The following is a 15057-nucleotide window of genomic DNA, read 5'->3' as shown; positions in this document are numbered from 1 at the left end:
TACGCCCCAAGTGTATAATACCAGGGATTGGAGCTGTTAACTCAGTAAACTGAGATAATTTCTTGGAAAACTAAGACACCTGCAAATGCATCTTGGCATTTCCCAGTCTGCTGTCTAACACTGAACTGCTTATTATGTTGCTGTGCCTCTGTACAAAGCTGCTTTTGTGTATGCAATTCGTATGCAATATTTTACTTTCAAGTGTGCTTACTTTAGGATGATTCTGCAAAAGTATTTGTTTGGATCTGAGTTTGATATATGATCATCTAACAGTTGAAGCGCGTACAATTTATATACATTTTCAACTGGTCTATTTTTACCGAATAAAAGTATTTTGGAAAAGGACAGATTCTTGTTGAACTACTTAAATACATCAAACTGGATAACCTGTTAATTCTAGAAACCGGCACTCCAGTCCATATCCCAAGGCTGTAATCCAAAACAGCAGTTATGCTGGCATCCCAGTTCTTTCTGCGCTATTAAAAAAATGCCTCCACAAAGTGTATTGCAGATAATAAGATTTTCATTGATTATTTTTAGTAGCATTATGTTACATACATATATGCAAGTTTTTGCTGACGATAAGTATGGACAGAATTATATCCTTATTAAGGTTTGATAATTAAGTGTTTTCTCCCTTAAAATAAGACCTATAAAAGTTTAGCCAATATGGTGAAATTTTGCTCCTATTCAAAGTACTTAAAATGCCACAATCAGTTTTCTGTTAAAAACACTTTAAAGCTTTCTCAGTCAAAAAAGTCTAAATTAAGGCCTTGATAACTTAATACACTTCATGTATTTCTCTGCTGCAACACCTTTTAGAAACACACTGGTGACAATTATTTAAGAGATCTAAAAGAAGTTATCCGCTCTCAATAGCAGACCTCAAGATCTGTTCATTATTACTTTAAAATTGTTCGTCTTACTTTAAAATTTCTAAAAGGAAAAGGAGTTAGTAAGTTCAGTCAATATTTATTTTCTTCGAAGTAAAATCAAGTAATGTTCATGTAAACATATGTAATACATAAATATTAACTCAATCCATTAAACCTTTGGGTACCATGGCACTGAACTTATGGCAATAGTGTAACTTGAAAATAATGTTACTTGCTAATGACAGAGGTTTCTAAATCAATAAATACATCTGAAAACAAGAGAACAGTTCACGACAGAAAAGCATAGTACCTGAAACCAAACGTCACAGTACAGTCACGTGGGAGCTGGTCTTTAAGGACTGTGTAGATAGAACAATCGTCACTAAAACTCCCTCTAAAAAAATAAAACGCGCTCTTAATAACTACTATTACCTGAAGTTAGGTAAACCATGCCAGACAGCACAAAATACAACAGCTGCGAAATGCAAATAATTTGGTAGGTCCATCTAATTCTTCAGCATAGCTGTGCAGGAATCAAGAGGGATTCTCTGTTTCTTCCTTAAGTCTTTTTCTTTTTTCTTCCAGTGTTTGTTTAAATACTATTTTCAAGGTGTTGTAAACATACGGTCCATTTTCAGAATCAAAGCTTGTCTAATAAAAGGGAGAAATTCGAGTTCAGTTGTTAAATAGATGTCACACAGCAAATGCAAAGTAGATGACCAACCTTTTCTGAAAAAATTAGGTTTAAGGTTTATCAGAGGAAGTATGTGCTCCATGGTGGAGTCCTTGATGCTGAGTGTTTCAACGTTATGTGACTAGACATAACACAAGCTACTAGAAGGAGAAGTGTTAACAGGGGACACGTCTGTAGATTTACAATATTAAGAAGCAGTTTGACAGACGTCGTGTTCACATAATTTCACCTCCTGAATCTGAGAAAGCAGCTGTGAGCTGAGCAATACCAAGCTTAACCTGCCACAGGTACGAAAAGATTGCAAAAGCAGAAGTTATTTATATACATCCTATATTAAGGGCCCAAAACATAACTGAATTGTAATGTCATTTCAGAAAATTATTTCATCTGATGGAAAGACTCCAAGTAGAACAGAATCTACCAAAGCCTTTGGTAAACTACTCTGTGACTAATTATTCTCACCGCTTATAAATTATCTTCTCCGTAATTTGAGGAAGTCCCTGAATTGGCAGTGATCCGGGAACAGAAAAACACGACTAAAGGATTAAGGCCGTAGTGACAGCGTTTAATTTTTTTGAGAGTATTTCCTACCCTTTACATAGGCTGATTATTGTAAAATGTAAACTCCGAAATAGCTCAGCACGAGTACACTGACCGCAAAGGAATTACTGTAACTTTTCTCACAGAGACGTGCTCTGTTCATTCACCCTTCGTGATTTAAAACAAATAAATACGACGTCAGGGACAAAGGGTTACTTGCCTTAGTGAAAGCTTTAATAGCGCGAGCAAGTAAGGCCTCCTCCACGTCAGCTGGCAGTGTTTGCAAGTTCACCACACAGTGCAAAATACAAAGGATAGTCTGACACTGTTCCTGGTGTGAAAAAGGAACCGCAGCTCATTAGAAGAAATGTTTTCATGAAAAACACTTAACTTCCAGGTTTTGTTAATTGCTGTTTAAATATCAGACTGTGCCTTCCTGTATTGAAACCTTCAGGTGTAGGAGTTGGGGAGGGAACTTGCGCAAGCCTGAAGAGCCTCTACATAATTATTTCAGTTGTGATGGGAGAAACTCTTCTCCTGTAGCGTACCACAAGCTGCTCTGGAGATTTCCAGGAAGTCAGACATGCATCTGGGGACTTATTTTTCAAGGTCCCCTACACAAACAGTAGCATCCCTGTGAACTGGCATGGAAAAAGTGAGATGTGATCTTTTCAGCCCAAAATGCTATGCGTGTTTAGGGCTCTTCCCCAGCTAACAGAGGATGATCTGCATCTCTCTCTCTCCTACCAAGGCTCCTTCACCATTAAAGGAAGCTTGCAGAAAGACACCTGGGCAGTGCTAGCAGGGACGCATAAAGGCAGCAACGGTATCTTTGTGGCTGCTGCTTCCCATCCCCTTTCCAAGGGAGATAGATCTCCATGCTGGCAGGTCACTTTTAACAGTGAATATGAAATTAAAACTTGCAAGATTTCTGGGAAGAGCAGCTAAATATGCACCAGCACATATAGGAGGCTGAGTGGCTGAAGAGCAGATGAGCAGAAAAGAATCTGGGTGTCCCAGTGCATACAAAGCTGAACGTGAGCCGGCAACGTGCCCTTGAGGGAAAGGCAGCTTAAGAGCATCCTAGGCTGCATTAGACAGAGTTGCCAGCAAGTCAATGGGGGTGACACATCTGGAGTGCTGGGTCCTTGGTACAAGAAGGACATGGACATCCTAGAACTACTCCAGCAAGGGGCCACAAAGGTGATTAAGGGACTGGAACATCTGTCATACAGGCAACTTGCTCTAGCTTACGCCGTTTTGAGCAGGGTGCTTGGACTAGAAGATATCCAGAGGCCCCTGCCAACTCGCCTACTCTGTGATTCTGAAATAATATAGGATAAGGTAAGACAAAATTAATATTTTTAAATTAAAAACAAACCCCATAATTATTATTCCTTTCCCATTCATTTATAATAGATGTCAAGCAGTTCTTTTTTATTTAATACAAATAGAAAGTTAAAACTCCGACGGAGTGGAAGAATGCTGCAGGAAGAAACATGACGTTTTTAGATGAACCCGGGAATTCTGCATGTCATGGCATGAAGATGGTGACTGCACATAACATTCTGACTACCTCCTCAATAGAAGCGGTATTCTTGGATATCTGGAGGCTGTTAAAAGGGGCCCTATTTTCTTCATAAATACTTCAGAAACAAAGAATTCCTGAAGAATTAGGAAATGAATTTGTGTAATTAAGAGATCAAGCATAGAGCTTTTTTTTTTTTTTTTTTAATTTACCTCACATCTAGCCCTTTGGGGAAAGCACAACTAAACAGTTTGGATCCCAAGTACCTGTTTTTCATAGGGATTTCAGAATACAGATGGCCCCAGTTTTGCCTTACGTAGAAGAATTTGGCCTGGCTTCCGATTCCTTGAATTGACAAGTTCTTCCTACTCCTTACCCCGGCTCTTCCAGCACAAATGGATTAAGATGTTTGCACAGCAAATACAACAACCATTAAGCACAGCTGCAAGATGTGACATTAACGAAAGCCATATAATGAGCCCCAGAGAAAAGGTCTCTCATCTTTGCCTCTGGATCTCAAATGGCAGAATACACACGGTAATACACTGAAGTTGAGCTTCTGCTGAATGGTATTCAAAGACACTGTCTGGTATTTTTCTTATAATGTTCATCATTGATTACGACTCCTACTATTCAATACCAAAATAATCCCCATTCTAATTTTTTAAGAGATTGAAGTTGCCTTTTAAAAGCACGATTCCCTTGCCTACAGGCCATGGTTAGTTTAGCACACAGTAGCAGAACGTCCTTGGCAGTTGAAGAATGAATTGATGTATACAATATCTACCTTTTGCAGCAAGTAAAGTACATCCTGTGATTCTGTGCAATTTTTCGCCAGCATGTCAACATCCGCCTTGGATATAACAGGTTCTTTCAGCTGCTCTATCCAGGACCACATCAAGCTACAGAGGATAAAAGGATCTCTCTCGGTACAGATTTTATCCCAAGCTCCATCTCGAGAATTCAGTTCTTTCTTAAAAGAAAACAAAACAAAACCGAAAATGCATCATCTATTTACTTTTGCCAACATTCTCTTTGATTGTAGCTTGGCTTGTGGTCTTGATCGTAGTACTTGGCTGCTTACATTCCAACAAAAAAAGAAGACTTAAGAGTTACAAAAAAAAAAGTATTTCTAGTTTTTTTCCAAAGCATCAACATTAATCAGCAGTAGTACAAGTGATTCTTTAAAACAGAAGGATGACCTAAACAGTGCAGCTCAGAACCTTCCAATTATCTACTAGAATACATAAACCAGCTTGGGATTCCAACTTCAAAGCAAATGTTGCTAGGAGGATTTGGTTTTGAGGATAAGCAGTTAAGTTTCTACTAAATTCCTTTACTTCTACACACAGAATCCTCTGATTAGTTCTGAGAAAGCACTGATTAAAAACAACACAGCTCTACTTTAAAATCTGTAGTACTTTTATGCTACCAGCAGCCAAGTTATAACCACAGATAACTGCATCAATTTTCATTAGTTAGTAAAAGGAATGAACGCAACCAGGAACGTTTTAATCTCCTGCTAGAGACCAAAATTTGTAGGTGCATTTTGCTTGCTTTTGAAAGAACTGGCCCATAACTGACAAATACAATCATTTACTGAACCACGGCATAAACTGGTGTCCCAGTGTGCCATCTCAGATCACAGGGTGGCATTTTTGCTGTTCTAGGAATTAGCCTCGGTGAAATATGCAGAGCCCAGAACATTGCATCAAGTTAAAAATTACCTGCCACATTTCTACCTTCTGCTTCACTTCATCCTCTCCCAGAAATTCATTTATATCTGCGAGTGCTTTTGCTGCCAAAACTCTTCGGGCTTCCAAACTTAATTCTGACTGCAGAACAATGTGTGGAATCGCCTCTGACACATCTTTGCTACCGTGGCTTTCATATCCAATGGAAAAGTTCACTTTAGAAGAAGACGAAGAGTCAGAGTCCTCGGAGACATAGACTCTTCTGCCATACATATTAGTCTTGCGGTCTTTTCTATGAGCAGTCTCATTGGTAAAATTATGCCTTGGCATTCCAGGCTCCCTGGTACTGTGGATAGATGCTAGACCTGAAGAAAAGGTTCTGCTGCGTTGTACTTCTTTGGTAGAGTTCCTTCTGTGATAAAGTGAGGATCCATCTTTTCGTCCATCCAGATTAAATTTACCTTGACTCCACAACATACACGTATTATGCACTAAAGCTTCTTTGTTTAAATCCAGCTGTGGCTTTTGTTCGCCTGTGGCAGAACATTCCTCACCACCATTCTGCTTAAGCTTGTTGCACAGCAATATCTGAGCAGGTACTGTCCATGCGGTTTCCCCTTGTTCTAAAAGAAACTCAGTTCTCCTCAAATCTGACTCACTATAGCTTAGACGCCTTTTCAGATTAGTAAGAGGCTGAAGGCATTCAACATTCCTTCTTTTCCAAAGAGGATCACATTCATGTCCCAGGGAGAAAAGAGAATCCTGGGTCTCGAAAGTGGACGAGGGGGTGTGGGAGGAGTCTGATGCATCGCTGTCCTGCCTCGCAAGTTCTCTATCTAGCTGTGTGGACACCAACTGAGAAACGGTCTTTTCAATTTCAGCTGAGAGATCTGGGATATCTAACAACTCTGCCTCTATCACTTGTCTGTTTTCAGCCAAGTCTAGCAACAATTTGCAAACCAGATGAATAAGTTTTGGCACGTGTTTGAGATGCCTGCTCTCATAACCATGGAGCAGATGTCTCTGACGTGTCAGGTACTGGGACAGTGTCACTGTGTGTGCCTTGGGCTCACAGCACGCAAATACATTTCTCAGAGGAACCAAAAACTGAGTGAATTCTCTGATGCATAATAACTGCCCTCTAGTCTGAATAGAATTAGGCCTTTTTGCTCTGACAAAAAGAATTGCTTGATCGGCACTCATTCTTGTTGCAAAAACCAAGTAGCAAGCTATTAGAACACCTGGAAAATATAAAGACAAGCATTAGGTGAAGAACTATCAGACTAAAACAAACTAAAACAGTGGAACTACAGGGTAAAAATTAACAGAGGCGCCCTCTATTACATGATGCTGTTGCCTAAGTATGCAGTTGCATTTGCTGGACCACGTGGTAGTAAACCCATTCTCACTGCACTTTCAGTGAGAGCTAATTTCTCACCATGGCATCTCCAGGAGTTCCGTCGTTTCTGAACACAGGAGCAATGGTGGCTTCTCCAGGAAGGGCATGGCCAAAAAGGTCTTGAAAGAAGTAAATGACACTTCAGCTGCTCCAACAAATCTACCTGCTCTAACAATGAGCGGCAGGTTTGTAAACATGTAGCCAATACTGGACAATGGAAGCATACTAAGTGAATTTTTCCCATCAAAAAGAAGCTGTCCCATTGGAATGTAGCAGGGAGTTCTTACACAGATCCAGAAATGTTCTAACCTTACAGGTTTCTGGTTTTAATATACTAAAACGGATCTCCTCTAGCCATTTGGCTCATTTTCACAAATTTTTTTAGCATTTTTAACCATAGAATCTAAACGAATTATTAATAACTTATAACCACAGTGCTGTTTTGCATTTTTAGAAGAACACTTCTGTTGATCTTGCAGTACGACACATACCTGTCCGACCGAGTCCTGCGTGACAATGAACAGCGACCCTTCCTTCCTGCAAGGCGAAAGCCATGACTTTTACCATATCAAGTATAGTAGTGAGAGATGCCACTCCATAGTCCTTCCATCCAAAATTATAAAAATAAACTAAAATAAAAAGAGACAAGAGTTATTTTCTGCCATACCGAATGTGAAATTTTCGGCTCTATACACAGAGGAGAGATGACTAATAATAAATGATAGTAACTAAAATTGCATAGTGGATCTTAGAATCTGACTGCATACTGTTTGCAAGAGGTTAGTTTCCCTTTTCAGTGCACGCTTGCTATTCAAATTTGATAAATACATGAAGCTAGAAAAGACTTGTCAAACTAAAGTTCAGCTAGAATGTAAAAGGTATAATAAAATGAAGTGATTCATACAAAAATTACTGAGCTATATATAGGTAGAGGGTAATTTTTTCTTTTTAGAAATAAAAGCACTTCTTCAGTCAAAGGCTGTTTCTTACAGTGAGGCACTTTTTCTCATCTCACCATAATAAGAAAATACAAAAAACCTGTCAATACAAATGTCCTCAAAGGAAATTAACTTTTATAGACTACATAAGAAAACATGAATTGTACCAGAATTTGAAAGCCCATTAATGTTTTATACATTGCTGAACTCAGAAGAAAAATTAACTAGCTGTCGTCTGTCCTTTATTCTAAACACCTGAACAGAAACCCTCCATCTCATTCCACATATGTACAACCTTCAGTAAGGTGTTACTCACTCTTGATTATATTTGCCAGGTTTCATGTCTACATCCCATTTTGTGCAACATTTCTTACATAGCTGCTTTTAACCCATGAGAATTCAAGTAAAAATATCTTTAAGTGCCAAAATCAATAATTAATGAGGAACAGCAGCAGGAGCGAGCTTACTTCCAGCCTCCATAAAAGCTTCAGGAAGGTAGGTGAAGCCACTTTCTTGTTCCAGTGGATTCCCACAGCTTGCATGCTCCCCAGGGCGCTGGAGGTTAATTATGGTTTTTATGCCACATCTTAAGGAAGGAATAGATGAGTCAAAGTATTATACGCAGCCAAAATCTCCTTATCCCTTATTTTCTGAAACACATGTTTATTCTTAGTGGAGAATAAATCTTTACCTGTATATCGTTAAAATTAAATGATCTTTATCAAAAATCCAAATCTATGTTGAAAGAGAAAATGGGTCAGGAATTACACTAGTAATACCCACAACAGATAATGACTACATTTGTTACCTTTCAAACTGTTCAATAATATTGTACTTTTCAATTAATTCTGTTGAGGGTCGAGCCGTAGCCAGTATGTTATCTGTTATCCTGAGAAATTAGAAAAAGGAGATAATAATGTTGTTATTAATCATTTCCTGGGTGTGAATCAAGCAAAAAAACCCACATGCTGCGTTATATTCAAGAAAGACAGAAATACCTTGCTGATTTTTTAAAAAATTCGAGAGTCATATAGTGTTAGTGATAAATCTCGTTAAGCTGATACAGATATGACATATCAAAAGACCATCGCTGGAACCATTTAAATGCCAGGCCAACGAACATTAAAAAATTCCTTTGAATAGAAATCTGTCCCTTTAAGGTTTGTATGCTTCTGACTAGCATTCGCTGTTACAAACAAAATCAGTAAGAATGTAAAGATACATTTCATGTCAATATTACTGCATATGAATGTGCTTTCAAACACACACCTTACATTATTTCACCTTTGGTAAATGTTTTTACTTTAAAATTCTGTTATGAACACATTTTAATTAATTTGCATTTTAAACCTTAGCCAGAAGGGTCTATAACCCAGAACAGGTTTTTTTATAATTCATGATAGATAGGTATTTATTCTTTTGGATTGGAACCAAACTTATTGTAAGTCAAGGGAAATCTTTCATCACCTCTACTGGGCTGTGTACAATGGCCGTTATGGTTTACTGTTAAGGTGTAATTCTGAAGCAAGCTATCATTATGTTTATGTTCTATGATTCTATGATTTCATACTTAACTTAGCAGTAGCTGATTTAAAAGAAAAAAAACCACCTCATTATTTTCCTTTGAATTCTCTCCTTTAATACATACAATTGATGCAGTTATATTTAGCGAGAGTAAATGCTGCTTATTACCAAGAAGAGTAAAGCCCCTTGATGGCTTGCTCCTGGTCATTCCATCGAGCTGGGTTTTCATACTTGCAAGCACGTCCACCGCATGCCATCGAGCACTGCATGTGACCAGGAATGACATGGCGAAGGCGCTCCCCTACTTTGGTGTATTTTGCCGTTGGACGCCCTGAACTTCCTAGAATGCAGGCAAAAAGAGATTTAGTAAGGAAGCTTAGAAATTCATCTCCACCTCAAAAGTACCAGTTCGACCCTAAATTGATGAAGTTACAAACAGCATAAATACACAGAATATATATTTAAGGCTAATTTTTCAACACAGACTCAAAGTAAGGATTCTGAGGGGAAAAAATTGATTGCGTTACTGCAGAAGTTGTTTTTTCTCGCAGTAACTTTGGTGTTTCTGATGAAGTTAGAGGTGTGTGATATCCTTTGCAACAGCAAAAAAAGGTAATGGTCCTCTTCCACCTGAAATGGAAAACACTTAGCCATATACTTGGTGTACATGTGAACATCTGCTTCTATTCTCTCTCTTCTTTATAACTGAACTGTTAGAGTGAAAAGTATGTATTAAACCTTGAATAAGGAATCAGTGAACAAAATATGAAATACAGGAAAAAAAAAACAACCTAGTATTTTATGCATATATATAAAATACCGTTAACAGAACAAAAGTATATTGATTCAATACCAAGAAATGTAACACCAGAACTGCCCCAGTCTTAATGAAAAGTACTTTACTTTTTTTTTCAGGAAAAGTTGCATCCAGCTCCTCAGGGCTCAGAGATGACACCGCCACCATAACCCGGTGAGTCGATGATGAGAGCACCTCTACAACTGAGCTCCGGCGCCTCTGGATTATGCGAAGAAGGGGATCGGAGGAAGAATGCCTCCGACCCTGGAAGAAGTTGCTAAAAATACTCACTGCCGAATGCCTTCGGGGTGAACCCTGCATGACTGACCAGCAACAGCTACCGCCTAGGAAGGCTGCTGGGGACGCACTGGTAGGAAATCCAAGTTGCTCAGTGCTGAAGTTGCAGGGAGCTGTGCATCCTTCCGTGTGCCCCAGCAGCCAGGCAGCATGGGCTGAGCTGTCTCCATAGTAACTTGCAAAGAAGGCGCCGCTGCCAGCGGTCCTTGGGGCTGCTCAATGCGTTCTATAGGAATTGCGTCCCTTCAGGGCAAACTGTTTGGCTGCTCGATGAAAATAGTTGCATTTCAAGTAGGTAATTTTGAAAAACGGACCGGGAACAACCAAAATATTTTCCATAAACAATGGGAGTATTTAGTTACCTGTAAATAACATGCATTCGGAACTCGCTAAGACACAAAATGCTAGATTCAAGAGAATGATCAAAATGTAGCTGGAGGCTCTGCTTCCTGAGAAATCTGTAAGTACGTACATTATACTCCCCCACCTCTTGGTTTAGCATTCCACAACCACCTCTCCTCCTCCACTCAGTTGCTCCAAAATGCATCATTTTGCTCTGTAATGATTGGGATTAGTGTGTTCCTAATGAAATGATTCAGTACATGATGAATTGTAGACTGTTCGCTCTGGACCATTCATATCTTCTAACAAAACACAATTTGTTACTCAAAACAAAAGGCTTATTTTTTTGCAGGGCACAGCTTTTTTATTAAGCAAAGCTGTTAGCCCTATAGACCAAGATAAAGCAGATTATGGGGAGGAGAAGATGTATCAGCTGAGTGCTTAAGGTTTTTCAAGGTAGATATTAGGTGGCAAATTGCCTCCCACTTTGCTTCCAGTGTGCTAAGAAGGAGAATGAGCTGGCCAGAAAGACTGCAACACTCCCAAGAGCACAAAATACTCATGCAACTACGTGGAGAACAGACTATAGCGATGCTAAAAAAACTTTGTCATCCCACTGTCTGTGCATTAGCCTGCACATTAAACAGAAAGACTGGGGGAATCAAGAAAACCCACCATAATTTTGTCCAATAAGCAAATTAATCCCCTTGCATTTTCCTGAAGATATATACTGTCTTCAGTCTGTGTTTCTTTTTGAACTACAAAAGCAGTAACTCTTAGAGAGGAATTTGCATAAGAGAAAGCTCTGTTCTGATAAAAATACATCTGGTAAAAATCTACTGTTTCTTCTAGGTCCTGAACAGGAATCGAGTGCCTGAGTTTCAAATAATGCACGCTGGCTCTCTAGGAGACGTGGTGAGGTTTTCTGTAGGTGCCAGGCCTGACACATCAGTTGTAAAGTCATGTGAGAAAAGGAAAACGTTAAAGCTGACCGATAGCTGTTGTCTCAAAACTCTTGACTATTCTAATTCAGCAACAAAGCTGACATCAAGAAGTAAGGAAATATTTAAATATGCTTTTATTCTGGGGGTTGGGTGAAAGAGAAAGGAGATGAAAAAGGTTATTTCAGGTGCCACCTATTTCCAAGAAACTTTAAAAATGTTTCCTAATTAATTACATTGCTTTCTTATATTTAATTCTGTTTTCTTTCTCTTCCCAGAAACTTTTCTGTGGTATATATCAAATGATAGTGGAGCCAGAAATGAGCAAAATAAAATGCTGCACATCATTATTTTCCTACTGAATCTAGCAGGACTTGCAAGTACTCACCAAAAATAGGAAGGAAGAATTACGTTCTGTAAGAGTTTAAATACTTTATTAGAAAGGGGAGTTCTGCTGAAGGCGTTTGTATTTTCAGAGAGCTAGGCTGTTTCTGAACACCAAAATCACACAGGTTCTTTGGTTAGGAGATCTGACAATATGAAAGTTACAGAAAAGCTCAACATATTAACACATCGTGGTGAGGATATAGTCACGCAGTTTGGTTTTGTTGTAGACATTTTAGGTTTACAGCTGGGGATAATATTTCTGGGTTTGTTTTCTATAGAAAATATTTTTTTTCAGAATTTCTCTAAGCACTTTTTGTGAATGGCATATCAGAGTAAAATTATTACCTGAACTCATATTTGCAAGATAGAGACTGCTCTCTAGCAACGATGAATACGGTAGTTCATTTTGCAGCAGAACTCCAGCAGCCATTGCAGTACCTGTTGAAACAGCAATATGTTCACTGAAAATCTACAACAGAAGCTCAAAAATGCAAAATAAAGCTGAGTCCCTGGGACCTGGGTACAGAGTTGTCCAAGGCTGAAGGGTCAGACATGGACTGTACTTCCTTTTTGGTGTGCAGTCATCTTAAAATTCCAAGAGCCTCGCTGTCTCTCCTGGCAATTGAAAGTTTAGTCAATTGTGTGTTTCAAGCTCTAGAGCTTGGCTGATGATGCGCTTTATAACTGCACGTTTTATAGGGACGGGAATCACTCAACTCAAAGCACTTAAAGTACTGGAATCTTGATTTTCTCGAATTCTTAAAAGTAAACCTACTACCAGAGATCTCCAGCTAAAATCTTGCACAGGGCGGTTCCAGCAAAGCTAAGCGTACGATAGCAGCACAATTTCTAGATCACACCGTTTATAACTTTAGTTGATACTTGCCAAACAGACTGTCCACAAGCTATAGGCCTTCTCTGCTCGCCTACCTCCACTCCTTGTTTTCAGTCTGTTGGCAAGTTTGAAGTCACATGTATGATGATTCTCTTCTAACAAGAAAACTGAACACAAGTTCAATATATTAATACATTAAATATAGAAATACATATAATTACATATACATATAATTAATACATTAATATATTAATACATATATTAATAAGAACATGAATTAAGATGAATCTTAATAAAGAGTATCTGGAGCATTTTCTACTCCGCTACTTGAGCATCTGACTCTGCACTTTTAAAAGTCAATCCTTTAATAAATAGCCAGGAGTACTTGCATATAATTGCATTCTATTTGGTGTAGCTCCAAAACCTCTGTGGTTTTTTTTTCCAGTGGACTTTGAAATCAGTAAGGAATGGTTTTCATGATCAGAGGAAACTTTGTAGCTAAAGAAATAAGTAATTTTATTTTCTCCCCAGAAATTCTTTTTAGAGTTAACAGGGTTGAATTAACAAAAATTGTTTGCTTCTATTTCTCAGAAAGTTCTCTTAAAAAATCCTAATAACTTGTCCAGCTAACATCCATTTGAAAAAGGCATGTCTCATCATATACGCACCAGAATCACCACCAGTAGGACTATTTAGTTTTCCTATTTCCTTGTACTCAAGTGTTTGAAAAAATGAGATGAAATAGCAGAGATATTTCCACCATCTAAAACTATTTTTGTTTTTTTTTTTTTAAACCAGAATTCTGGCTGACAAGGGCTCTTCACTGAAAAGGGAAGAGATGGCAATTAATGGGAAGAGACGGAGAGCCAATATATCTACAGTATTACAAAATACTTGCAAGATTGTTCTAAACAGCAGAGGTAACCAATGTGTTTATTTGCTGCATAACAAATTAGACCTCCCTCGTTTTATTTCAGCAGATATATCAAATCTGTATTTCCCATTCTGTATAGCCAGGCAGTTCCGACTGACTTAAATATTTTGTCTACGTGCTTTTCAGTTTGCTAAATTTACTTCCTGACAGGTGTTTTAAATTGCACAGCATGATCAATGTGAGCAATTCCCTTATATTTCTTTCTGAAAATAAGTAAGACTGTGACAGCTCACTTTACAGAGTTATATTGCACTCCCTCGAACGCATGTAAAATGTCATTTGGGATAGGAGAGCACTATTTCAGTGTTGATGTTACTAGAGAGGGGTATTACATTCCTGCACAGACAAAAAAAAGAGCGTTAAAAGTAAAAATAGTGCTTGGGTAAAAGAAACAACTCTCTCCCAATTCTTCTGTGTACCAGATATTCTTAGTTTTCAAAAAGTCCTCTCTTCTGCATTCTTTTCATCACACGGACACTCGGTAGATGCTGGAGAAAGAAACACGCCAGGAGCATTATACCAGGTCATGGTCCTCATCAGCTGTCGGAGGGAACGGAATTGCGTGCCTTGAGGCAACCTTAACTGGATCCGCTCCATCATCTTGGACACACATTGCTATTGCCAGAACAGCAAAGGAGCTGGTCTTTTAATCCATTTCCCACTTCAAGAAATGGAACGGTGGCTCAGGTGATGTCCTATCCCTTTATGTTTTATCATGGGAAGCAATGTTCAGTAAGTGTGCATAAACAGCAGAGCTAACGAAACCAAAACATCATAAAAATTATGTCTGTGGTGCTGGCTGACTGAAGGAAATAGCATACCACATTGGCCAAGGAAATAAGGGTCTCTTGAAATCACAACACACCATCAGACATCAAGCACTAAGGGGGACATTTCAGGAGGTCCCCTCCAGGTGTGGATTTTATACTCATTTTGATGTCCGTATGTACTTTTGGAGGCGCTGTGTGTGTGTGCGTGTCCACTTCTGAGCAGACCGATTCCTAACAGAAAGGATACAACATTTTTTGTTTCCTGTTGGTTGCACCGTGCATTCACTTGTTGCATTTGGTAACGTGATGGCTGCCAAGCCCTAGTCACTGCTTCATGCACGCACATAGGTGACTCTCTTGCAGAGAAAACAGTACAGGCATGCTGCGCTGTCATGGGCAAGATCACTGCGCTTCCGCTTTCTTTTAAAGAGTGAAGCAGCCTCTTATCCACGTCCACCTCCTCTGGAATAAAAGCACTTCTCTGTATAAAATGACGGTTGAGCAGTAAAGCGCCGTGCAGCCAGTAGAACAAATGGGGGATCAAGGATCCACAACAGAGCAGG

At 38.9% G+C, this 15057-nt stretch overlaps 1 protein-coding gene across 12 annotated transcripts in view; it reads right to left on the bottom strand.

Annotated features, from left to right (window-relative positions):
* Positions 1-662: 662 nt before the first annotated feature.
* PTPDC1 (protein tyrosine phosphatase domain containing 1) overlaps positions 663-15057 on the bottom strand; it is a 23679-nt gene continuing 9284 nt past the window's right edge. For 2 of the 12 annotated variants that reach the window (XM_035903327.1, XM_035903328.1), the window contains exons 4-14: positions 12886-12957; positions 12301-12393; positions 9361-9532; positions 8477-8557; positions 8136-8254; positions 7222-7359; positions 6770-6937; positions 5365-6572; positions 4425-4610; positions 2330-2440; positions 663-1526 (exon numbers count right to left, since the gene is read on the bottom strand). In XM_035903327.1, coding sequence (XP_035759220.1) covers positions 1410-1526; positions 2330-2440; positions 4425-4610; positions 5365-6572; positions 6770-6937; positions 7222-7359; positions 8136-8254; positions 8477-8557; positions 9361-9532; positions 12301-12393; positions 12886-12957 — 2465 coding nt within the window. In that variant the 3' untranslated portion in view covers positions 663-1409. Of the gene's footprint in view, positions 1527-2329; positions 2441-4424; positions 4611-5364; positions 6573-6769; positions 6938-7221; positions 7360-8135; positions 8255-8476; positions 8558-9360; positions 9533-12300; positions 12394-12841; positions 14957-15057 lie in introns of all 12 variants that reach the window. The other 10 variants (XM_035903336.1, XM_035903337.1, XM_035903332.1 and 7 more) reach the window with 9 other exon arrangements.

Source organism: Egretta garzetta, unplaced genomic scaffold (genome assembly GCF_000687185.1).
Source record: "Egretta garzetta isolate BGI_Z169 unplaced genomic scaffold, ASM68718v1 scaffold451, whole genome shotgun sequence".
Classification (NCBI taxonomy): Eukaryota; Metazoa; Chordata; class Aves; order Pelecaniformes; family Ardeidae; genus Egretta; species Egretta garzetta.
This window is presented reverse-complemented; position numbering and strand designations above follow the sequence as displayed.